This window comes from Pezoporus flaviventris, unplaced genomic scaffold (assembly GCF_033815535.1).
Source record: "Pezoporus flaviventris isolate CSIRO_AGI_PZ_B2104156 unplaced genomic scaffold, CSIRO_AGI_Pfla_v1 ptg000047l, whole genome shotgun sequence".
Lineage (NCBI taxonomy): Eukaryota > Metazoa > Chordata > Aves > Psittaciformes > Psittacidae > Pezoporus > Pezoporus flaviventris.
This window is the reverse complement of record NW_026892595.1, coordinates 14,263,741-14,288,627: the sequence shown is the minus strand read 5'-3', so window position 1 is coordinate 14,288,627 and position 24,887 is coordinate 14,263,741. Positions and strand designations below refer to the sequence as shown.

Below are 24,887 nucleotides of genomic sequence, written 5' to 3'. Positions count from 1 at the left end.
AAGATAAACAGTGTAATTAATGTAAGAAGGATTTGGAGGTTTTATTGTCATTTAGAAAACTCAGATTATTTACAAAACATGGCTCAAATAATCTGAAAAAAAATAAAGGTGCGTGTTGCATACATGTAGAAAACTAATATTTACATTATTGCTGCCTATACATGTTAATGAAAATATAAAATTTTTTCTTCTCTTGATTTTTCTGCAAGTTTTGATCATGGTCTTGCAATGTATTTCTGTTCCTTAACAGGTTTTTCTTCTCCAAAGATAAAGCCGTGGCTGAAATGAGTGATAGCAACTCGGCTAAAACAACCATTATTCAGCAAGCAATAGTTTCATGTTGTGGAGCTATTATTACATCATTATTTGGTAAGGCAAACTATCAAGCTTGCCACAGGGAGAATCTTTGCGATACTGATTACTCATCAGTGTGACTCAGTGTGATGCCCGAGTTACAGAGTTTCTATGTTTCCACTAATATGTTCAACAAGGATGTTCTTGCATAGGTTTCTCATGTTTTTTTTTGTGTTTTAATAAACATGGATAATAGAAATCTCTAACTATTTCTGAACATAAGAAAAATTTTTATTACATTTTCATTTCTGTGTCATTTTTGTTTTTTTCCTCTCAGTGTAGTAGTTCATTGCTTTTTTTCTGCAAGAAACAAAACTAATAATAAAAAATAATTTCCACATTTCCTGCTGCTTAAAAATAAATTTAACTAAGTCTACTTTATAGCACATGACACAAATCCTGCAAGACCAACCTCTGTGAGATGTCTCCTTCATGTAGTTACTACACTTCAGTAGTAACATGAATTTATTCTTCTGTGATGTCCTACACTGACAAAGCCTTTTATTGGGTTTCTTTCTTTGTTTATTTGTTTTTCCCTAAGCATTTCCTTTAAGGATAGCTTTTTGTTAGTCATTTAGACTTCTACATAGTCTGTGGAATTAATCTTTTACTTCATATTCAGGCATCTCACTCAGGACCTCCTTCCCCATGCATACCTAAGAAGGTGTTTGGTTAGCTTCAGCACTTCATGTCCCTTGGAGTTATACTTCATATTTCAGTTAATTTTGTCTTAAGCTAAGCTTTGGTTCTGACTTTTTATGCAGATTATGCAGCAGGGAAGCGTGCAATTTTCTAAGCATGATTTTTTCACCCACAATTTCCAAGTTTTTACAAAATATGATCTGATAACAAAACTATCAAACTGATACACTTTTTATTCTGTATTTATACCGTGTCCCATGATGTTAGGTAAAGTAGCAAGCAAAGCTACATCAGACCTGTGTAATTCCCAAGATGGATCTTCATTGTGTGTATGTAAGATTCTAGTACAGCATAAGGTGTTGGTATTTGAGACCTCAAGAGGTATAGGAGACTGGCTCCTTTCTGAAGTGGCAGCTGGAGGTGAGCCAGAATAGGTGTGAGTGGCTAAAATGCTACAGGATGCCAAATTTTAAACCACTGAAAGGAGCTGCAGGAGTCACATTTACATTCCCTACATTTAGATACTGGAATGTAAGCCAAGCATTCAACCTCCTGTTAGTCAGCTGAGAGGCATCAATAGAGAGTTAAGGTGTGACTAATTTGTGTTGTAAACCAGATCTGTTTTGTCCCTCTGGGGGAAAAAAAAACTTCATAGATAAAAAGTCATAATAAGGCATCTGTACACTTCCACATTTTCAGGGCATGCAGTGTTTCTAAATGACTTCTGTTTCATTTTAGTAACTCCTCTTGATGTTACCAAAACTCGACTGCAAGCCCAAAGCAATCCATTCTCCAAAGGTAAATAAATGTGTAGTGTGATGGAAGACACAGTTTGCTTTTTTATGTAGCTGATCATTATCATAATGCTGAGCTACAGAATGTTTTCATTTGTTTTGCAATAGTTACGTTTGATTCTTCAGAGTAAGGGGGGGGGGCACGGGGAAGCAGCACAGCAGCACACTGAAATTGCTAAAGAAGGAATGTGGCAGTGAACAGACGCAGTAGAAAAAAATGTAGTAAATACATACCATTTTAAACAGGCTTTTTCCTGTCTTAGTGTTTTTGTTGTAGCAGAAGGTACAACTATTACTATTGAGTTTAAATTTTAAAAAGCTATCAATAAGTAACTATTTTATTAGAAGGCTTTTGTGGTCACAATGCAGTATTAAAGTTATCTCCTCCAGAATCCAGAGACTTTGAAAAGAGTAGTCTTTCCTAAGTCATTGGCCGCAGCCAGAAGAAGCCAATAGATAAAGACATTGTGTGCTCAACGATATGCCAATGAGTTCTACTATTAATTACTAGTTGTAATTAATAGATGAGATTTGAAAGGAAAGGAGATAACTGGTATTCCATGTTGTACGTGGAGATGAATATTTGTGGTTATACTTGCTGTGAGTCAGGAAAAATCTTGTGCTCTGTCCTGGGTTGTTTTTTTATTTTTTTGTAAATTGTAAACCCTTCATAAATATGTAAATGTGAAGCTCAAAGTATGTTTTTGCAACGGCAATAGTATTTTACAGGTTCAAAGTACATGGCATAGAAGAAATAAAAAGAGGGTGATCTAGTATAAATGCAGTCTAACCTAAGATGTAACACCACCACTTGTAATGTAGATGCTGCTTTAAAAATCTGAAAAATGTTCACATAGTTACATACAGTAGAAGCATTCAGGTCTTGTGTTGGTTTTAGTCTTCAGCAGATGGTAATATAGCGTAAATATATCTCCTTGAGCGTGCAAGCGCAGTTTTGTTAAGCCTGGCACTCTGAGGAGTGCATTTGTTCCCTCTTTCCTTTTACCTAATTTGTTGTCATTGATTTCCAAAGATTATTTTGTCCCTCCCTGCCTAACCAGAGACAAATCTGTGTTACCGTTATATCCAGTTTCAAATTGCTGCTAAGAACAATTTTACAAGCATTAACTATATTCTTATATACCATTTTATTAGGAAAGTGTTTTGTATACTCCAGTGGCCTTATGGATCATATATGTGTTTGTGACAATGGGAACCACAAAGCCTGGTATAAAAAACCTGGGCATTTCAAAGGGAGGTCGGTAAGAACATTTTACATTTATATAAAACCATAGATTGAAAACATTTTTAAATAGCATACTATAAATTTATTGGCTTTTTTTTTTCAAGTTGTAGTAGAATCTGTTATCATTTTGACAGGATTTTTTTGTGGTTACAGTGTAATTTATATGGCGATTAAGGATGCCTCCTACTTTCTACAAGAAAATACTTCTTCCTTCCTTAAGATAAACAAGTGGGCAGCTGCACAGTTCTCCTCACAGGATACTGCCTCTGATTTATTTTTGCCACTTGAGTCACATCACCAGGGGTTGGTGCCTGCAGGTACTGGTTTTCTGTACCCATTTACAGCTCTTCTGTCCACAGAGCTACCAGTGTGCTGCTGAGCTGAACTGACAATGCAGATAGTGTTTTAAAGTTAAATTCATGCTTTAGGTTCTGGATCCATTGAAACTTGTAGGACTAGGATTTTACCCAGAAGCAGACCTGCTGTTGGACACTGATCAGCTTTATTAGTGAAGATATTGTTTGACATGTCTCTGTTGTACATGTGATAATAAATTTTTAGAATTACATTTCCAAGAGGAATGAAATGGTCATGCCAATTTCTTGAGCAGTTTTACAGTGTTACCTTTTTTATTTAATAAGTTCATAAGTTTAAATTTTTTACTTAACATTACTATATAATTTTTAGAAAGTTGCTTAGTTTTCTAATGACATGAATTTGTGCATATTTTTCCTGTGGTAATATGATCCATAAAGAGCAATGACTGTCATATCATTGTTAAAAAAACCCTCAGTGCTGAACAATTTGCAGTAAAGCAAATAGTAGTGGACATTGTAGGTTTCTGGTGGTAGGACTGTACAAATATTTTGATATATTTGTCCATATAGTTAGCAAGATATATAAATATGGGCTTCTGTTACCTCCTTTCTCCAGTCGTTTTATCTGTACCTTCCTGTATTGTAAATTTGTTGAAGCTGGATTATAAACATATAAACTAGCTAAACTAATTACAGAATTTTATTTGAAAAATTATAGACACCCCTTTTTGGTCAAATCATGTTAAGACTTTTTAGGGTTTCTTGACTCCCTCTCAAAGTTCCATTTTTTCAAGTCAGGCTTGTTTTAGTAAATCGTGTCTTTGTTTCCCCATGCAACTTTTTACTTCAGTGGATCTGCCTATCAAAGCTGTCTCCTCTAAAGCTCTTCACCATTTTCTTCTGTGACTCCTTTTTATGGTCTGTTGGGCTGTATGTTTTGAGGCCTTTTGATAATGTCTGGTCTTCAGCATATTCTAAGCCATCAAATCTCAATCTTTTTCCCCCAGATGTTTAAGAAAATAAGGTATCCTAGTATTAAGGAGTTTGTCATTTTCATGGTGATTTCAGTTGCACTTCGAGTTTTAGTTTTCTCTGCTGTCAATGGTCTGGGATCATAAGGGACAGCTATGATATTCATTGTAAGCTACCAGATATATAGTATAGTATAGATGCATTGCACATATGTTGTCACGTTGTCAGAGAAAGCAAGTATTGAAGGATCATTGAGAGTTAATTGCTATTTTATGCCTAGAACTTTTGTTATGTATTAAAAAAAGTATTTTAGTGTATTATTTTGGGTATGTTTCCACATGTTGCTGCATACTGTATTAGTTCTGAAAATGACTTCTTCACAGGACTGTCAGTCCTTGATAAAAACTTACTGCTTTGGCCTTTTAAAGATGGAAAGAAATTCTTGATTTTAATCACACAAATTTCTGTTCAGCTCAGAGGACCTATGTGTGATTAAATATGGTAACTAGCAGAAGCAATTACAAAAGTGAGATGTTAAAATTATAAGCCATTTTAGAAATACACTTTTTAATACATTAATTTTGTCTTTTGACAGCTAAAGTATATTACTGAATACAAAAGCTTGGAGCTAATTGTTGCTGTTTGCTGGTTGTATTTTTAGGATGCATTTGTGAAAATTACTCAAAGAGAGTGAGTTAAGTCACTGTGGAGAGGACTTCCCCTAACACTGTAAGTTGAATGTTCTTTTTTTGGTAACATGTTATGAATTATTGTTTAAAAAATACTTCATTATTTAGACAAATTAGTATGTTTCTTTTGAAGTGATGTTAAAAATGTGGTTAATTCTGAAGTTACAGATAATGATGTAATCAGTTTGATCAAAAACATCTAGAGACAGAATAATTTTGCCCAATCTTGAGATTTCTCGTTGTAACTTCTTAGATACATTCTCAGTAGCTAAACAGGAGCATCAGGCTTTTGTTCTTCCTTTTAGAGGTGGTATACTTAATGCAATCATCCCCTTGAGCATCATGGAATCATAGGATTGAACATGATTGTTAGAGAATGCTAGTTTTTTATAGGTATTTGCTGCCGTAAATTGTGACTAATGACTTGCTATCAGCAGCTCTTTCCACACTCATTTCCCCCCCCCCTTTTTTTTAACATCTAACTAGAATCCTCTTTCTTTGTCATGAAAAATGGATCATTCATTTTCTCTCTACAAGAGCAGTTTACATATTTCAATGTTGTTATCAGATCTCTTCTTGTAATTCTCTTTTCCTTACAAAATGTCGATAAAGATGGTTGACTTTATCTTCTGCTTTCCTGGTATTAATTTAGATTACCTTTCTTATTTTTTAGAATAATGGCACTCCCTACCACAGTAAACCTGCTATAACCAACTGAGTGAAGCTTTGAAATCTGGACTAGGAAAGGATGATGAGCACGTTCCAGTTCTTGCAGGTTCCTTAAGCAGATGTAAGTTGCCATTTGTTTAAAGAAAAAACTGAAATAAAATACCTGTATGCTGTTTTCTTGGGTTTATCAAGTAAATTTGTGTGGCTTTAAATGAGGGATAATATTACATGAAGCTGGGCATAAGAAGGAATACTGTAATTACCCAGTATTTCTTGGGCAACATAACCCTCCAATCTGTAATAATGTGATTTAGTTTTACTGTTACACTTCCACAACATTTGTAATTTGTTCAGAATTTTGTGGTTTTAGGGTTCTGCCAAGGACAGTTTAATTCTGTTCTGTTATGAATCTAATAATAAACAGCATTATTTTCTATAATGGAAGCTACATAGGTAATTACATGGGAAGTGAAAATTGGACTTGTACTGGTTTTATTGCTGTATGATGTAATGGGGAATTAATTTCTATTTATATTTTCTTACTTTGGTTTATCTTTTTCCTCATACATTTTTGTACAGAAGTAGCTCAGGTCTTACGTTTTGGGGCTTTCTTAGAAGGCACTTAAGGATTTAGTTCTATATTCTACTTGTGAAAATACAGGGGGGACTGGAAGACTACCGGAAAAAGAATTGTTATTCTGTGCTGATGTGGCAAATTTTTCTTATTAGGCTGCTCTGGATTTTAAATTCACATATCAAGGAAACCTTACCCCAGCAATAGGAGGGAAGTGCTTGGATCTAGTAAAATCATTGAAGTCTGTTACATGTGTGATGGGAGCTTGTTAGTGAGTGGTGACTCACTTTCTACCAGGTAAAGGAGAGTTACTTTATCAGACACGTTCTTGATAGTTTAAAATAAGAATAGCAAATATCACAGAATCAGCTAGGTTGGAAAAGACCTTCAGGATCATCACATCCAGCCATTACCCCAGGACTGCCAAGACCACCACTAAACCATATCAGTGAGGGCCTCATCTGCATGGTTTTAGAATACTTCCTCTTAGAGCCATTACCTCTTGTCCTATCACTTGTTACTCGGGAGAAGTTGCTTAGAAATTGCTAAGAAGATGCTTAGAAATCAATAAAAACTTAATCTCTAGCCATCATTTTTGTCCTTAACAACAGAAACAAGCGAACAAACCAAAACAAAACCCCAAGCTCACTTTCTTCAAGTTGCACTTAAAAATGGCAATTATTGAAAGTTACTTTTTATGAGTGCTTGAAATTGTCAGCCTATTTATGCAATAAATCCAAAAATGATGATTCTTAACATGTGGCGTGGATTACAATATGCCAGTATTGAAAAAAAGTAGGTAACTTGTCAGTCCATAAAGATCAGGTACTGTGAATAGATACAGTATTCTTATCTGGAAAGGAAGCTTATTTGGGGAATTATTTCAAATGAGAGAGATGAATCAAATGTATAAAGCAAGGTGAGACCTTACGTTTATGTTCCAGAAATATTACCAGTAATAGTTGATTTAGGAAAAGAAAAAAACAACCCCACCTTTTTTTCATTTGCAGTTGGTTCCATTACCGTTGTGAGCCCCCTGGAGCTGATCAGAAATAGAATGCAGTATTGCAAGTTCTCCTCCAAGCTACTGTACTTGTGTGTCAGCAGTAAAGTGGCTTCAGACGGATGGCTTTCCTTGTGGAGGGGCTGGAGTTCTACTGTTCTGAGAGATGTACCTTTCTCAGGTTGGGTTTATTTTCCTTGCAAGTTTTTGTTATGTCAGAAGATAAATTTATGCGTAACTCTTTTAGATTTTTACTGTGGTTTTAGGTGGTTTTAGTGGTTAGCTTTAAGAATGACTGAGATTTATTTGTTCTCTCTTGGGTGTTTTTATTTATAAATTCTTTGAGGACCTGATTTTTTCCCCCCTTTTTGTTTGTGGATACCAGCTAAGGCTGATTGTAACATTCCCTTTCTCTATACTTAGACTGTTTCTTCTCATCTTTAGCTTACACAATGACTGTTTTTGAAGACTTCCAATAGGAAATTTTCTCTCTGACAGGTATAGTGGTTATTTCCTTATGGGGGAACATGCTGTAGCTAAGTGTGCTTACTTAATTTTGAAAACATGTACAAAGATGCAGTGACACGGTAGTGTCATCAGGAAATGCTTTTAGCAAGATGAGTCGGTTTGTATAACTGTTCTAAAACCCATGAAACTAGAGCATCACTCATTAGCAAAGCTCCAGAGCTGAAAGTCTAGAAGCAGAAAAGGCTGATACAGAGCACTATTAGTCCCAGGGCTACACTCTACAATGACTGAGATGGAGAAGATCATGTGTTTTCCCTTTTTGTCACAGCTCTGCTATAAGGAGACTGATAAAAGACTTGTTAATGCCAGTGGTAAAGGTCTCTGACTCATTTAGGCCCGTCTTTGTCAGAAGGTTGTGGGTCATCAGGCATCAGTTGTCCTTGAAACAGTTTTGGTGCTTTGGGTAGTACCAGGAATAACACATTTGAACACTTTGTGTTGCCTCAGAAAAATTCTTCAAACCTATTGTTGGATGCAGAGAGCACTTGAAGTATTTGACCTGTCTTTGTTCTCCTAATGATTCTTAAGATCATCTGACATCTAACTTAATTTATGGTTCAAAACAGTCTAGTAGACCATTAATTGGTTTGGACTGTTATGGTATTTGAGCACATTTAGATGTGTACCTAGAGTAAATTTTAATTTGGCTGTGAACTAAACCGGCGCGTGGTAGGTGGAGGTGATTGGGATATTTAATGAAAAACTGAACTTGGTAGCTGAGTTAACAGAACTAAATTATTTCAGCTGTTCTCTTTTCAGAATGAATAATACTCTGATTTCTTTCACTTTGCAAATGGTAGGTGTTTGAACATTGTGGTTGGACTGTATCTCCTGTTTAGGGATCCTGTCCCTTAAAGGGAATTAATTTAGCCTTCTGTGATAGGGAAGGCTTCTGAACCTAAGGCAGCATGGTTTCTCTAAGGCTAAAGATAACTGTCAGGATTCATCTGAACCTTTTGTTCAAAGTACTTCCTGTTGAATATTCATTTTAAAATTTGCTTAATTCTTCTCTGCCAATTGCATCTTAGGCTGTTCTGTTAAGCTTATAAGGGAACTTAAAATTCTTCATCTAAGTCCTGTTGTCTGATTTCAAGTAGAAACTCCTGTTCTCTTACTGGTCTTTGTCTGTAGCAATGTGGCAGGAGCTAGTGATCTTCGTTCCCTCTACTGCTTTTAACAGAGGGGGAAGATCAGAGCACTGTGAGGAAGTGCCCAAGGAAAAGGGCACTAAGGTGATGTGTGTCTGTTCTCAGACTTTTTATTCTTTCATCCATGCCTGCTGTTGCTCCACTGGTCCAAAACATGCTCACAGATTTGAAGTTAGTCTTGTACTGCTCTAGCATTCACTTCATACCCAGTGGGCACTTGTCTGTGCCCAGTACTTCGAAGGCATCATGAGGTGCTGGAAAAGTAAAGGTACAGGTTAACCTGAAGCTACTGCTTTACAGGTTTAGGTCTATTGTTGAAGAACCAGAAGTGAGCAGGCAGTGAGATGCATGAGTAAAGGCAAATGCATTAAAAAAAAGCCATAAAGCTCAGATGATATAAAGCTAATGGTGTTTAATGCTGTTTAATGCCTTTCCCAAATGTGTTTTCTGCTAACTTTTCCCTTATAAATACTCCCTGTGCAGTTAAGATATGCTCCCTCAATACCTTTTATTTTGGCTCTTCAGTTTGAATGATGCCCTAACAGCATCATGGCTTCTGGTATTCTTACAGAACAGTCTGTGCCTTTGCTGCAGTTAGCTGAAGTTAGGTCTTTAAGGAGGGATTAAAATCAGTGTAACAATTGGTTCTGACAAAGCAGCTCCTCTGTGAAAACAGTCAAGCAGCACAGCATGACTCAAGCAGCACAAGGTAATTAAAATCCCACGGTGTTAGTAGCCCGAGTGTGAATGGTATGCTTCAAGGATGTTCCATGGGAGGCTACCGAGACTGCATAAAACTTAAGCTGTGAATGTTTATAAGCATAAGAACTGGGTTAACAATTGCTGAGGTGAGTAGCTTGAGAGAGGATGCCTTCAACACCTGAGTAGGGGGAAGATCAGCATCCAGGAGCCTCAACTCAGTGGCAAGAGCCACCGAGAGAGCCTCAAGTCCTCAACAGGACCTGCCCAGGAGCCAGCAGCTCAGCTGACACTAGCAGGGACTCACACGGGGTGGAGCCAGGAGGAGCGGCATCAGCCCTGACTGGTTAAAAACCTGCCCCAAGGAGTGCGAGTGACCCGGGCGAGCAGGATGGTGAGCACTCGCCATATGACCAGGCCCTGGTCTGAGAGTTCTGCTCTGGCTGCCCTGGTGGTGGCCAGCATAGGCACCCAGGCAGAGCTGATGAGAGGAGAGGCTGCAGTGCAGAGCTCCGGAGTATAGAGAGTGCCTCCACTGGTCTTGTGAGAGAAGGGTGCGCAATGGGCAGGGCTGCACCCCGTGCTCCCTGGTGGAGGTCCTGAGCTGCGGAATGCTGTTAATAGGCTGCAAGATGTCAGGGAAGCTGAGAGGAAGCAGGACTGCTTGCTCCAGGCCCAAACTGTGCAAGGGCCTCAAGCATCCCCTGTAGCTCATGTAGGAAAGAAGGAGGCTGTTACCCCAGGAAGCTGGGAAACAGCAACAAAAAAAAAAACAAAACAACAAAGAGGAAGAGGACAATTAAAAGCATGGGGCTTCCTCCTAAATCTGTTATCCCCACCCAGAACCAATTTGCTGTCCTGCAGGGGACTGATGAGGAAACATACTCACACCAGAAACAACCAGCTGGGGCACTGCTAAAGATTTCTACTGGTGCTGCCAGGAAAAAGCAGTGGGTCATAGTAGTAGGGGACTCTACTTTGAAAGGAACAGAAGCGCTCATCTGTCGGCCTGACCCCATCTCAAGGGAGCTGTGTTGCCTACCAGGGGCACAGATCAGGGATGTTGCAGGGAGGCTGCCTGCTCTAGTAAGTCCCACTGACTATTACCCACTTCTAGCAATCCATGTGAGTGCTAGTGATACAGGCAGAAGTAGCCTGGAGAACAGGTCTACAGAGCTCTGGGAGAGGTGGTTAGGGGCTCTGGAGCTCAGATTGTCTTTTTGTTAATCCTCCAAGATAAAGGGGAGGACCTTAAAGAAAGCTAGGAGGATTGGCCAGGTTAATAAATGGTTAGAAGGATGGTGTCATAGTCAGGGGTTTGGGTGTCTTGACCACCGGACCCAAGCGTGTAGGCCAGGTCTACTGGGGCCTGATCTGGTCTGGCAATGAAGGGGAAGAGCAGTTTTGGTAGGAGACTTGCCAGGCTGGTCAAGGAGGCTTTAAACTAGATGTGTTAGGGGAGGGGGGCATCATTCCATCCCAGCACACTGAGTCAGTTACCAGCATCTGTAATAAATGCTCGGAGCAATGTCGAGATATTCCAGCCAATGAGCCGGATTCATCTGGAGCTCAGCTCAGATGCCTCTGTACAAACACCTGTAGCATGGGGAACAAAGAAGAGGAATTAGAGATGTGTGCACATGTACAGGGGTGTGATATAACAGACATCACAGAAACATGGTGGGATGGCTGCTATGGCTGGAGTGTTGGAATGGAAGGTTACAGGCTCTTTAGAAAAGACAGGCCCGGCAGACGGGGAGGGGGAATTGCTATTTATGTTAGGGATAGGCTGGAGAGTATGGAACTCTGTCTGGGAACAGGTGAGCAATCAGCAGAGAGTTTGTGGGTCAGAGTTTAAGGGAGAACAGCTCTGGGGGACATTACTGGGGGGATGTGTTACAGACCGCCTGATCAAGGAGAAGCTGTGGATGAAGCACTCCATAGACAGATAGGAAAAGCCTCACACTCACAGGCTCTTGTTCTCATGGGTGACTTCAACCACCCTGACATCTGTTGGAAGGACGGTACGGCCCGGCACAAGCAATCCAGGAGGTTCCTCGATTGTGTAGAAGACAGCTTCCTTCTGCAAGTAATAGAGGAGCCGACAAGGAGAGGTGCCATACTTGACCTTGTGCTCACCAACAGGGAAGGGCTGGTTGGAAATGTGATGCTCCAGGGCAGCCTTGGATGCAGCGATCACGAGATGGTCGAATTTGAGATCCTCAGGACAGTGAGAAGAGTGTGCAACAAGCTCACTGCCCTGGACTTCAAAAGAGCATACTTTGGCCTCTTCAGGAACCTGCTTAGTAAGGTTCCATGGGTTACAGGCCTAGAGGGCAGGGAGGCCCAAGACTGTTGGTTGATATTCAAGGGTCACCTGCTACAAGCTCAGGAGTGTTGCATCCCAACTAGAAAAAAGTGCAGCAGGAGGTCTAGGTTACCTCCATGGATGGATAAGGAGCTGCTGAGGAAAATTCGAAGGAAGAAAGAGGCTTATAAAAGGTGGAAGCAAGGACAGGCAGCCTGGGAAGAATACAGGGATGTTGTCTGGGAAGCTAGGAAGCAGGTTAGGAAAGCTAAGGCCCAGTTAGAATTAAACTTGGCTAGGGATGTTAAGGATAACAGGAAGGGATTCTATAGGTACATCGCAAATAAAAGACTAGGGACAACATAGGCCCCTTCCGGAAGCTATCGGAAGAACTGGCTACCCTGGATTTGGAAAAGGCTGAGGTTCTGAATGACTTCTTTGCCTCAGTCTTCACTGGCAAATGTTCTGAGCACACCACCCAGGTCTTGGAAGGCAGACGCAGGGACTGTGAGAATGAAGACCCTAGGCCCACTGTAGCAGAGGATCTGGTTTGAGACCATCTTAAGAACCTGAACATACACATGTCCATGGGACCTCATGAAATCCATCCATGGGTCCTGAAGAAGCTGGTGAATGAAGTTGCTAAGCCACTGGCCATCATATTTGGAAAATCATGGCAGTCAGGTGAAGTTCCCTATGACTGGAAAAAGGGAAATATAACCCCCATTTTCGAGTAGGGGAAAATGGATGACCCAGGGAATTACAGACCAGTCAGTCTCACCTCTGTGCCTGGCAAAATCTTGGAGCAGAATCTCCTGGATGGCATGCTAAGGCACATGAAAAACAACAAGGTGCTTGGTGACAGCCAGCATGGCTTCACTGAGGGGAAATCCTGCCTGACCAATTTGGTGACCTTGTATGATGGGGCTATGGAACTGATGGACAGGGGTAGAGCAGTTGATGTCATCTACCTGGACCTGTGCAAAGCGTTCGACACTGTCCCACACGACATCCTTGTCTCTAAATTGGAGAGACATCAATTTGATGGATGGACCACTTGGTGGATAAAGAACTGGCTGGATGGCTGCATGTAAAGAGTTGCGGTCAATGGCTCAATGTCCGGCTGGAGACCAGTAACGAGTGGTGTCCCTCAGGGATCGGTGTTGGGACCGGTCTTGTTTAACATCTTTGTCGCTGACATGGGCATTGGGATTGAGTGCTCCCTCAGCAGGTTTGCCAGTGACACCAAGCTGTGTGGTTTGGTTGATAGGCTGGGGGGAAGGAATGGCATCCAGAGGGACCTTGACATGCTTGTGAGGTGGGCTGATGCCAACCTCATGCAGATTAACCATGCCAAGTGCAAGGTCCTACACCTGGGTCGGAGCAATCCCAGGCACGGCTACAGGTTGGGCAGAGAAGAGATTCAGAGCAGCCCTGCGGAGAAGGACTTGGGGGTGTTGGTCGATGAGAAACTGAACATGAGCCAGCTTCAGTGTGCACTCGCAGCCCAGAAAGCCAACCGTATCCTGGGCCGCATCTAAAGGAGCGTGACCAGCAGGTCAAAGGAGGTGATCCTGCCCCTCTACTCTGCTCTCGTGAGACCTCACTTGGAGTATTGTGTGCAGTTCTGGTGTCCTTAACATAAAAAGGACATGGAACTGTTGGACCAAGTCCGGAGGAGGGCCACGAGGATGATCAGGGGACTGGAGCACCTCCCATATGGAGGTAGGCTGAGAAAGCTGGGGCTGTTCAGCCTGGAGAAGAGAAGGCTGCGTGGAGACCTCCTAGCAGCCTTTCAGTATCTGAAGGGGGCCTATAGGGATGCTGGGGAGAGACTCTTCATCACAGACTAGTGATAGGACAAGGGGTAAGGGGTTCAAACTTAAACAGGGGAAGTTTAGATTGGATTTAAAGAAGAAGTTCTTTCCTGTTAGGGTGGTGAGGCACTGGAACAGGTTTTCCAAAGAAGAGGCAAATGCTCCATTCCTGGCAGTGTTTAAAGCCAGACTGGACAGAGTCTTGGGTGACATGGTTCAGTGCGAGGCATCCCTGCCCATGCCCAGGGGGTTGGATCTAGATGATCTTAAGGTCCTTTCCAACTCTATTCTATGATTCTATATGCATAACATAGCAGAGCTTTCTGTTGTATTCTGTTCAGTTCCAGTCCACTCTCTTCTGTTCCATTCCGTTTTATTGCCTTCCCTTGCCTGCACTCACAAGTTGTACAATGAGGAGATCCTTATTTACCTGAAATGCCAAGGGAATTTCAGCACCAAAATCACTTTCCAAGACACAACTCAGAATGGTTATGGGTAGAAAGAGTATTTTATTTATTTCTAGATAAAGTTATTTGATTTAGTTTAGCTGAGTTAATTTTAGTCGGGTTTAGTTTAGAGCCTTCAGTTTAGGTGGCAAAAGCCTCCCTTGCAGCCTGAGAAAGGAAAGGCAGGGCAGGAGTGGTGCCGTGGTGGTGCGAGAGCAGTGCAAGAAGAACCCAGCCAGAAAGGGCCAGGGAAGACCTGTCGAGGTGTGGTGCTCAGTCCTCCAGAGGACAGCAGCAAGTCCCGGGGCCACGCTGGGGCCACCCTGGGAGTGCAGAAGGCTGCCTCCCCCCGGATGCGGGGCACGAGGGCCACCTGCGTGGAGCACGAGCAGCTGCCTTTGGGACACCATGACCCAAAGGAGCCCCATGAAGGGGCTGTGCTCGGCTGCAGAGGAAGGCGAAAAACCCCAGGGACGCTTGCTAGTCCAGCCTGGGGGGAAAAAAGCCTTCCCCCCCCCCAGCTGCAGGACACGAGGGGCCGCCTTTGTGGAGCATGAGCACCAGGCGATAACGCAGCCAGAATGGACTGAGGAGCCCTGACAAGGGGTCATGCTCAGTGCTCAGAGGAAGGCAAAAAACCCCCGGGGACCGGTGCCAATCTGCCCCGGGGGAAAATTCCTTCCTGACCCCAGTGCTGGCGGTCGGCTACTCCCTGAGCACGTGAGCAAGACCTGCTCCAGCTCCACACGCTGGTTACGCCTCTAAGGGGACAAGGGGACACTGGCACTGCTTTTTCTGCTTCCACCTGAAGCCATCTCGGGCTTCAAACAACAGCAAAATGCCTTTGGCCTGACGAATCCTCGGAGCACGAATCCTTCCTGTGCTTGGCAGTGGGGGAGGGCACTGAGCCGCCTGTGCATCCTTTTTCTTCTGGCTGCTGCCACTCTCTCCCCAGGAGGTGAGGACGTCGAGCTCCCTGACAACCAAAGCATGATCCCTCGATGATGCCTTGAGCGTGCCCTCTCCAGAAGCTGGAACCGCAGCACAGAACCTCCTGCAGCTTTGCAGCTTCAAGTGTTCTCTCCCTTAGTCCCCCCCTCACCTAATTCCCTGGTGCCCAGGAGATGAGGATGGCAAGCTCCCCAACGACTGAAGCAGGATTTCCATCCATCCATCCATGCGATGAGCTTTGAGCGTGTCCCCTCCAGGAGCTGGAACCGCAGCACAGAACCTCCTGCAGCTTCGCAGCTTCAAGTGTTCCCTCCCTTAGTCCCCCCCTCACCTAATTCCCTGGTGCCCAGGAGACGAGGACAGCGAGCTCCCCAACGACTGAGGCAGGATTTCCATCCATCCATCCATGCATCCATCCATCCATGTGATGAGGTTTGAGCGTTGCCCCTCCAGGAGCTGGAACCGCAGCACAGAACCTCCTGCAGCTTCGTGCAGCTTCAAGGGTTGCCCCCATCAACCCCCTCCCCCCTGCCAGGAATTCCCCCGGTGCCCCAGGGACTGCCTCTCAGATGCCCTCAGGCTGCCAGCTCTGTCCCGGTGGCAGCACCGGGCACTCTGGCAGCAGGACAGGGGAGGGCGCTGGACTCATACTGCCCCGGAGCATTGTGATGCTGCATGGCCGGGTGCTGGCACTATGACACGGGGGTGACGGGGCCCCTGCAGCCCTGCCTACCGCAGCCCTGCTGCTGCTGCTGCCCCTTCGCCCAGCATCCCTTGGAGAAAGGCCTTTGGGGTGCTGGCCCTGAGGCAGTGCCTGTGCCCAGGAGGCCCAGGGGGATGTCCCTGCCCATGGCGGCCACACACTGGGCATCACTGCGGGGTGTCCCTGTAAATAAATCTGTATGTTCATACCGTGTCCGCAAAGGCTTTTGTACCACGTACACCCATTTGAGTGTGGCGATCCCAAAGGTGACAGGAAAGCAGTTTGGGTTCCATCTGCATGAACTTTGCAGAAATGTAGAGCATGCAGCATTTCCTCACCATTCCTTATCAAGACACCAATTGGCATTTGCTATTACACTGCCTATGGTGAGGTCTTGGAAAGGAGAATTCAAGCAATCTCTCCTGCATTTGTTACACAGGGCAACGTTTGTAGCAGAGGGTGTTTAGATATTTGCTTGTGTTTGTTAACATTCATGTGTCTAGTTTGGGGGTTTACCTCTTGTCCTACTACTGGAATGCAACACCTCACTCACTGCTGCTGCTGACTGATGATAGGGGACTGGAGCTCCTCCCATATGAAGATAAGCTGAGAAAGTTGGGGTTGTTCAGCCTGGAGAAGAGAAGGCTGTGTGGAGACCTCATAGCAGCCTTCCAATATCTGAAGGGGGCCTATAGGGATGCTTACAAGGGGTAAGGGGTTAAAACTTAAACAGGGGAAGTTTAGATTGGATATAAGGAAGAAATTCTTTACTGTGAGGGTGGTGAGGCACTGGAATGGGGTGGCCAGGGAAGTTGTGAATGCTCCATCCCTGGCACTGCGCAAGACCAGGTTGGAAGGAGCCTTGGATGACATGGTTAAGTGTGATTCATTCCTGCCCATGCAGGGGGGGTTGGAACTAGATGATCTTAAGGTCCTTTCCAACCCTAACTATTCCATGATTCTATGATTCTAACAATAATGCTTAAGTCATTCTTTAAGCAGTGATGTGGTAAAAGTTACACAGGAATATGAGTCCTACAGGTACCGAGTTAATGTTTCTTATTTAGGCAATTTATATAATGTCAGGATTTCATACGTTTCAGTATTAGGTTTTCATTGTATCGTATGAGTAATTCTGGAATATAAAGATAAGCGGAACAAGGCAGTCTGTCCATGGCTCATCACAGAAACACTTTTAATTTGCTTTCAGCACATTTCTTTTTGCTCCTGTTGCCACAGTAGAATTCTTATATCTATACTTGATTAAAGAATTTCTGTATGGGACATACAAATGTGTTGTAATGCAGGTTTATCTTTTTATAACCATAGCAATGTACTGGTATAATTATGAGCATTTCAAGAAGATCCTGTGCAAGGAACTTGGTGCACACAAACCAACATTTTTTATTTCTTTTGCTTCAGGAGCAGCATCTGGCTCTGTATGTATTTTTATGTCTAGTTGTACTCTTTTATTTATCTGTCACTAATAGACTGTTTAAAAGACGTATGATTTTACCTGGCTGTCACAGAAATGTTGATGTTTTTGGGGTGCATGTGCTTTAAATACCCATACCTGGCATTTAAGATGATTAGGTATATTTGAATTTATTGAAATTACAGTGTTTTGAAATACAAGACTTTTAATTATGTCAAACACTTGGAATATTAAATCTAGTTTTAAATTGTGTGTATTTTAATTTGTAAAAAATTGAATGTTAATTTTTTGTGCTCTAACATTAAAACTGCTCTATTTTCCTGATAGATGGTATGTGTCATAACTCTGCCATTTGATGTAGTGAAAACACAGGCAGACTGAACTTTGGGAGTGAGAGACCTTAAAAAGTGCTGGTAAGGATAAAAAAAACATTATGTCTGGAAAAAGAAAATGTAGTGTTTTGGCATATAGACTTTTGGTAGGAATTTTAAATATCTGTTTTTTCCTCTCAAGTTTTATCTAAAAATTCTAGCGTTGACATCTTTTCTACTCCAAATTTCATAGGATATTTTTACCTTCTAGTAAATACAGTATTTCACTAATGGCTTGGAGGAGGGAGAAGGTGTGAGCTCAGTACTATTTAGGTTAGTGAGATGGTATAAAATATAAACAAAAAATTCAAAGCTGTTACATATAGGCAGACCAATTGCAAATTGAAGATCTCCCTGCTCATTGCAGGCAGGTTGGACTAGATGACATTTAAAGATCCCTTCCAAGCAAATTGATTCTATGATTGAAATAAGTTATATTTAAATAAGCAAAAAATTAATTTTTTATAATACATTCAGGTGAACTTCCCTTCAGACTCAGTTTACCATAAAGGCAAGTTCTTGTTTAAATATCTGAACTGTGATGAGCATTTAGCTACATGTATAGCGTGACAATGAGAGCGACTGGCTCATTTGAAAGCTAGGTGACTTTTTTCAGCTATATCAGTACTTTAGTAAGGAATATTGTCTCTGTTCTTGTATCTTACTCCAGGTGTTACTACAGGGTTTTCCATGTCATGATATTTTAAGCATTTTATGAATTTGCACATCCTGTATAAATAGTATGGATAAAATTAAAATTAATTAAACCTAATAATTCCATCTATGACTGTCTCTGATTTCTAAAAGTACTCTTTTATGGCATTGTATATATTACTTAATTCACTGTTTTCTTGTACTGCATTGAGTTCCACAGAGGGATAGTACATCGACCTGGGCAGTTATGAGGAAAATTTTCGCTAAAAATGGGATTACTGGATTATTTGCTGGTAAATCTTTTCGTATCTGTAAACCAACTCAGAGTAGAGAGATCTTTTAAGTCATTAACAAGTTGCTATAGCTGTTAACATGCATAAATTATACAACATTTTGAGCTCTGGAAACACTGTGAGTTATGAAATAGTTTGCATATGTAAAGCAACAGACATGTATATATCCTGAGAGAATTCTGACAATCTCTTCATAAGTTACTAAACTGCAGCTGTCCAAGATGGACATGATCTAGGTAAAAAACAAAGGGGCTGGGATTAACAAATAGAGCTGTATTGGCAATGAAAAATGGTGGGAAAATGTTCAGTTCAGGAAATAGGTTTTGTCAAGTTTAAGCAACTTGTTGATTTCTTAAACTGCAATTCTTGGGTGTTTCAGAAAGAATTGGTACAAAGGAAATGTAATGGAAACTGAAGTAAGGAGGTGTTTCTAGACAGAAAATTTCTTAAATGCGGTTTTTAGTCCAGTGTTAAAAATGTCAAACCAGTCATTACCATTGCATTTGCCCACCTGTATTTAGGAATAGCTAGCCTAATTTTTGTTCTTCATCTCATACTAATTTGTGTACTCAACTTTTTTTGGTTCTTTCTGTCTCAGAAACAGAGCTTAAGCTTCAGTGGTATTTTTCTGATTGTCTTTGAAGAAGATGCAGTATTGAGAACCCAAGAAGTCTGAGAATAGAGTAGAATTCGCATAATAAAATACTGTTACTGGCCTGTGTGGAATACTTGGCCTAGGATAGATTCCATCCATCTATGATGCAGTCTTGATGTATTTAATCCTTCTTCTTGCACAGATTGATGTAAAGACTTGTCTTTTAGAGTTTCTGATAGTTTTGGCAGCCACCACCTTTTAACCCTGGACTATATGCAGTAGTTTTTTCTACTGTTGACCAGCACAGATGTATCCCTGACCATCATAAGATATCTTGGCCATTTAACCCCTCATAGAACAGAAAAGAACCCTTCAGGAATACCTTCTGATGTCTTTTTCAAATCCTAGCATCTCTCTGAAAGCAAGTCTCTGGGCCCTACCTCATCATATGACCGAATTCCTGGTACTAACTCAAAACTTCCAGCAATAAGGTTTTCCTATTTTCCTGAGAGGTCCAACAGGAAGTTCTGTTCCTCCTAATTTTCATCATTATGGCTCAATTGTATCATGACTCTTGGCAGCGAGGAGTGATAACAGAAGTTCCTGAGACCTCGGGAGGCTTAGAAGGTTTTTTTCCACTTCATAATGAAGCTGCCCTGGGCAGAACAGGCACTCCGTGAGCAAGCAAGTGTGATATGAGAGGTAAGAAAGATGTACGATGTAAGAAAGATGTAAGCCCCTCACTGTTACATCCTGAAACTGAGGATTTCTTTTAAATCTTAACATCTTTCAGGGAATCTTCCACTTCTGTATATACAAAAGAAGTTTGACTCCCTTATGAGGTAATCACCAGTCATTTCAGTCATTGACGGTGCATTAAGCCACATCCCAGAATATTCTCTTGGAGAACAACATGGACTTTTTTTCACAGATTTGTAGATATTTGGCAGCAGCTATGATGGATCCTGCTAGACTTCTGTCACAGGTTTCTACTTGGCATGCTCTGACAAGCAAAACAGGAAGAGATGATTTGGTTTTCCAGAAAGTAGACTTCTTGTATTCTCATCCATTGTGTCCTCATAGCCACAGAAGGAGACTTGTGTTTCTAGTTGCCAATTGGTAACTAAAACCAAAGGTATTTTTATAGTTCAGGTGTATGCTGCTCTCCCCACCCTGTGTACCGGGGTACAGACAGAGGCAGTCTGGGGTTGCTGCTGCATGTGACAGAACTGGGAGAATAAGTTTCCAGCCTCATGTGACAGTGCAAATGAATGTTCACAGTGTGAAGGTTCAAGCTGATTAGGCATCCCCAGGAATTCTAATTACTGGTTCATATCTTCTTGTGAAAAACTACTATCATTCATCAAACAAAACCAGATCTTTACCTGGGGTGAAACTGCCTTTATTGAATACATACATTCAGGTAGTTCTATCAATAATTTACTAGCCCAAGTATCAACAGGCTAAGACCCCATATCACTTTTTAACTAGACTGGTCTTAAAGTGTTTTGTTTTCAGATATCTTTCTGTGTATGGCAACTGGCAACTAAAACTTCAACCTTGACTGTATATAAAATGCTCATAGTCACAAACTGCTCTTGGCAGCCTGTGTGCCCACCTCAGGATGCTCATCTCCCTAAGATTCCTTACTTAGCTGGTATTTGTCACTCAGCTGCCCTCCCATACCCTTCTCTTGGGCTGTAGGGTTCCCATGTCTTTCTGTCTTCAGCAAATCTGGCAGATAGGCGAGGCAGTTATCCTGTTCTGTTGAATGGCTGGGGCAATACTGTGTTGTCAGCACAAAGCTCCTTTGTAATGCACACGTGTTGTCATGAGTGACTCCAGCAGTCTGAGGGGGAAATTACAAAGATACTGAGATTAAAATTATAGTGAGATAAAAGCCTGTAGTAGTTCATAATTAAACAAACAACTGCAAGACACATTCCAAGCCCAGGATACTTAGTGTCTTGACAGCACTGCATCGGTTCCTTGGGGGTATGTGTGTGAATGGCTACACAGTTGAATGAAGACTTGCAAGACTTGCGTTCTTTGAAAGAGATGAAATTGCTGTACGGTGATGACATAGCTGGGTAATGGTGTTTGCATATTTTGGAGCACTGATGCCAGCAGAGTGCAAGGCACCACTCAGTATTGGCATTACTAGACATTTTGGATGGAATTTAGTTCACAGATTGTTACATCTGGGTATTGACACATGAGTGTAGAGATGTTCTCTCGATCAGCACTATCCCAGTTCTGTTGCCCACACATAGGTGAGGTGACTGGGGGTATTTTGCCTGGCTTCTTGCTACTTTTCCAAAGGGACACAAGTTTTTCGTAGGCCATGCATCATCCAGGCTAGCTACTTGCAGATGCCTTTGTGTTCCAAGTGAGAGTAGACAGCTGTGTGTAGACAAGTGGATTCAGCCTTATTTTCCCACCTTTAGGTAAACTTTTTAAACTCCACTGACAGGATCACAGTTAAGTGCAGCAGGAAACACTTGATGCCCACATTCTATTGTTTAACCCTGTGACCAGGATTCTTCCATGTTAGTAGAGGTGCTGTAGGTCTTAAGAGATAGTAGTAGAGGAATCACACTTTTGCTCAGCAGTTGGCTTGAAGGGCTGAGCCACTGACTACAGCAGAGGGTACAGCCCAGCACAGTATTCTAGCCTTTTCTCCCCTGACTTTATCCAGTTCAGGGTTCAGGACTTCCTGAACCTCTTGTCCCATCTGAGTGGTCACAAGCCTCTGTTTATCCCACAGGAGCAGCAGGTTTGCAGTGACAGGCAGAGGATGGGGCACACAGTCTGCCCCCCTCGAGCCATCTGAGCTGCGCTGCAGCAGGTCAAGGGGCTCTGCCTCCCTGGAGAGACAGAAGGGGCAGAGGTACAATGGACTTGAAGCTGGTGAAGGGCCTGGAGCACAAGTCAGATTGATTGATGAGGAAGGGCTGAGGGAACTGGGGTTGTTTAACCTGGAGAAGGCTGAGAGGGGACCTTATGACTCTACGACTACCTGAAAGGAGGATGGAGAGGGAAGGCGGCTGGTCTCTTCTCCCAAGTAACAAGCAATAGGACAAGAGGTAATGGCCTCAAGCTGTGCCAGGGAAGGTTTACATTAGATATTAGGAAAAAAATCTTCACCAAGGGTGTGATCAGGCATTGGAACTGGCTGCCCAGGGCAGTGGTAGAATCACTGTCCCTGGAAGTGTTCAAAAACCCTGTAGTGAGGACCTCAGTGATATAGTTCAGCGGTGGACTTGGTAGTCCTGGTGTAATGGTTGTACTTGATGATCTTGAAGGTCTTTTCCAATCTAGGTGATTCTGATCCTGTAAGGCTACCACCATGGCACTACCTACCGTATTTTGAGGACTACAAACAGGTAGCATCCCAGTTCCACCCTGACATATTAGGTATTGGTATAGTGTGACCACTAAATGGTACTACAGCTCTTCAGTCTGAAAACAAATGACAGTGAACGCTTTCCTTTTCTTTTCTGGGCAGGTATTATTGCACGGCTGTTTAAAGTTGCTCCTGCATGTGCCCTAATGATCAGCACATATGAATATGGAAAGTCTTTTTTTTTTCTCATTTAAATAGAAAGATGAGCCAACATCCTTATTCTACTTCATCTGATTGTATGAAGTCAAAATACAGGGTGGAAGTTGTGCCGAATTTGAATCTGTGAAGGTATTTTCTAGAACTCCCAGTGAACGTCTGTCATTATATTTGGTAACAAATACAACTTCATTTTTAACACAAAGGATAAATTCACTTTTTTCTTAAGACTAAGAACATAATCATGACAATCTATCAGTGAAGACTTTGTGACTTCTCTTGCCACTAGATGGAAATAGAAATGAGAAAATAAAACAGATGCTGACTGTTCTTCTGTGATGGTTAAAAGGAAAAAAAAGGAGACTGGACAGAATAATGAGGAATAACCACTGCCACTGTGTTAATATTCAGTCCAACTAAAAACTTTTGTTGGGCATGTAAAATGAGGTTTAGAAAATTGTATGATACGATTATTCTTCCATAAGGAGGTTGATACAGAATGAATTCAATAAATGTTTATTTATTTTGCTTAATGGATGCTTGATTCTGTGCATGGTTGTTAGTTGCAGCTCTGTATTTTGTGTAAATGTGTATTACAAAATAGCCCTCAGCTTCCTCTCAGGTATATTTAAAATGAAAGATGCTTTAGGTCAAACTGAAAGCAGCACACTGCTCCTTAGAAACCCCAAGAGGATGGTGAATACATTGGTAAGTGCGTGCCACAGTGGCTTTTTAGCTTAAGGCATTACTCTTAAGAACTGAAAGCTCACATGGGCACTGGAGACAAGTGCCTGTCTGGAAGAACATGCCTGTGCATGGCTTTGGGGGGTCACAGAGCTCCACAGCAGGGCCAGCCCCCATACCAGAAAGCATCTCTCACCCCCAGCTTGGGAGGGAGCACCATGTTTTGAAGGCCATCGTTCCTGGGGTGGGCAAGGATGGTTCATGCCAGTGTAACTCAGCCATACATCTGCCTGCAGGAAAGAGCATGTGGTTGCTACTGTGGCTGTTGTCTGCAACAGCATGGTACACCTGCATAGCCGGAACAGCTGCCCACAGCACTTGACCTACTGCATCAGAGCTTTCTCTGCAGAACTATTTTTAATTATTATTATTTTTTAACTACTCTCTTTCTTTCCCCTCTTCTTCAACCACCCTCACTGCATTGCTTTTTTCATATCTTCCAGTGAAGTCGCTGAATTTTTTCTTTTGCATATTTTCATAAGGGGTGCTGGTACAATAGCAACTTGGTGGTCAGGTCGCTAAAACACCAACTTTGGGGTGTGCTTTACCCAAGAAATAGACTTCGGTCCTATCCCCCTATGAAGAAGGTATCCCAGCATGTGTTTGGCACTGGTGAAAGCTCATCACATGCTGAAAAACGCTGCAGTTGTGAAGAGGTTAGGGAGAGGCTCTGGCACACGGTGCAGGCAAGAGGTCCTGCCATGGGAGGTACCTGACACTGTTCCCCTCTTGTGATTTCTCAAACTTAGTTTATACTCAAAGCTCAAAATAAGGCCCAAGAGAGAGCCAGCACTAACAGCAGGTTTTGGATCACAGTGAATAATGACATACAGCAGCAAACCCAAAGCCTCCCTGTCGTGCAAGACAGAATTTGCTATAATGTTAGTCATACTGTTGTTTGTCGAATGTTTTAATCACATAAAGTAAGATGAACAAAAACTAGTAACCAGCAATGATACAAAAATGTTTAATTTACATGCAACATTCATGGAAAGTCAAGGCAACAAAACATACAGTTTGGCATTTGTTTTTCAGTCTTTTTTAAAAATGATTCATGTTCAAACTGAGAAAGACACACAAGATTATTTCCCATGCACAAATGACACCCAGGAACTACACAGAAGACTCCCAATAAATGACACATGAATTTCACACCAGTAGCTCCAAGAAAAGAGCCATCAGCAAACATGACTGAAGATCATGATCATAGTCCCCTCCAAAATGCTGACACAGTGGGGAAAGTGTTGAACAGTGAACAAGACCGATCAAATCACTGTACCTTGATGCAGAACATTAACTTGTGGAATCCGGAGTCCCTCACTGTGTTTGTAGTAAAAACGCATCTCTAGTTTACAGACTGGCATTTAATAACA

The 24,887-nt window shown here is 42.1% G+C and overlaps 1 protein-coding gene across 1 annotated transcript; it reads left to right on the top strand.

The window, feature by feature from the left end:
• Nucleotides 1-203: 203 nt before the first annotated feature.
• On the top strand, nt 204-23,303 carry SLC25A40 (solute carrier family 25 member 40). Its single transcript, XM_061468395.1, is given in 13 exon segments — nt 204-369; nt 1,735-1,794; nt 2,946-3,052; nt 4,987-5,054; nt 5,688-5,711; nt 5,713-5,804; nt 7,268-7,441; nt 17,190-17,299; nt 17,623-17,666; nt 17,668-17,702; nt 18,533-18,613; nt 22,717-22,790; nt 22,793-23,303. Coding segments are annotated over 13 exon segments (1,062 nt in total). The 5' UTR covers nt 204-284; the 3' UTR covers nt 22,901-23,303.
• Nucleotides 23,304-24,887: the final 1,584 nt, after the last annotated feature.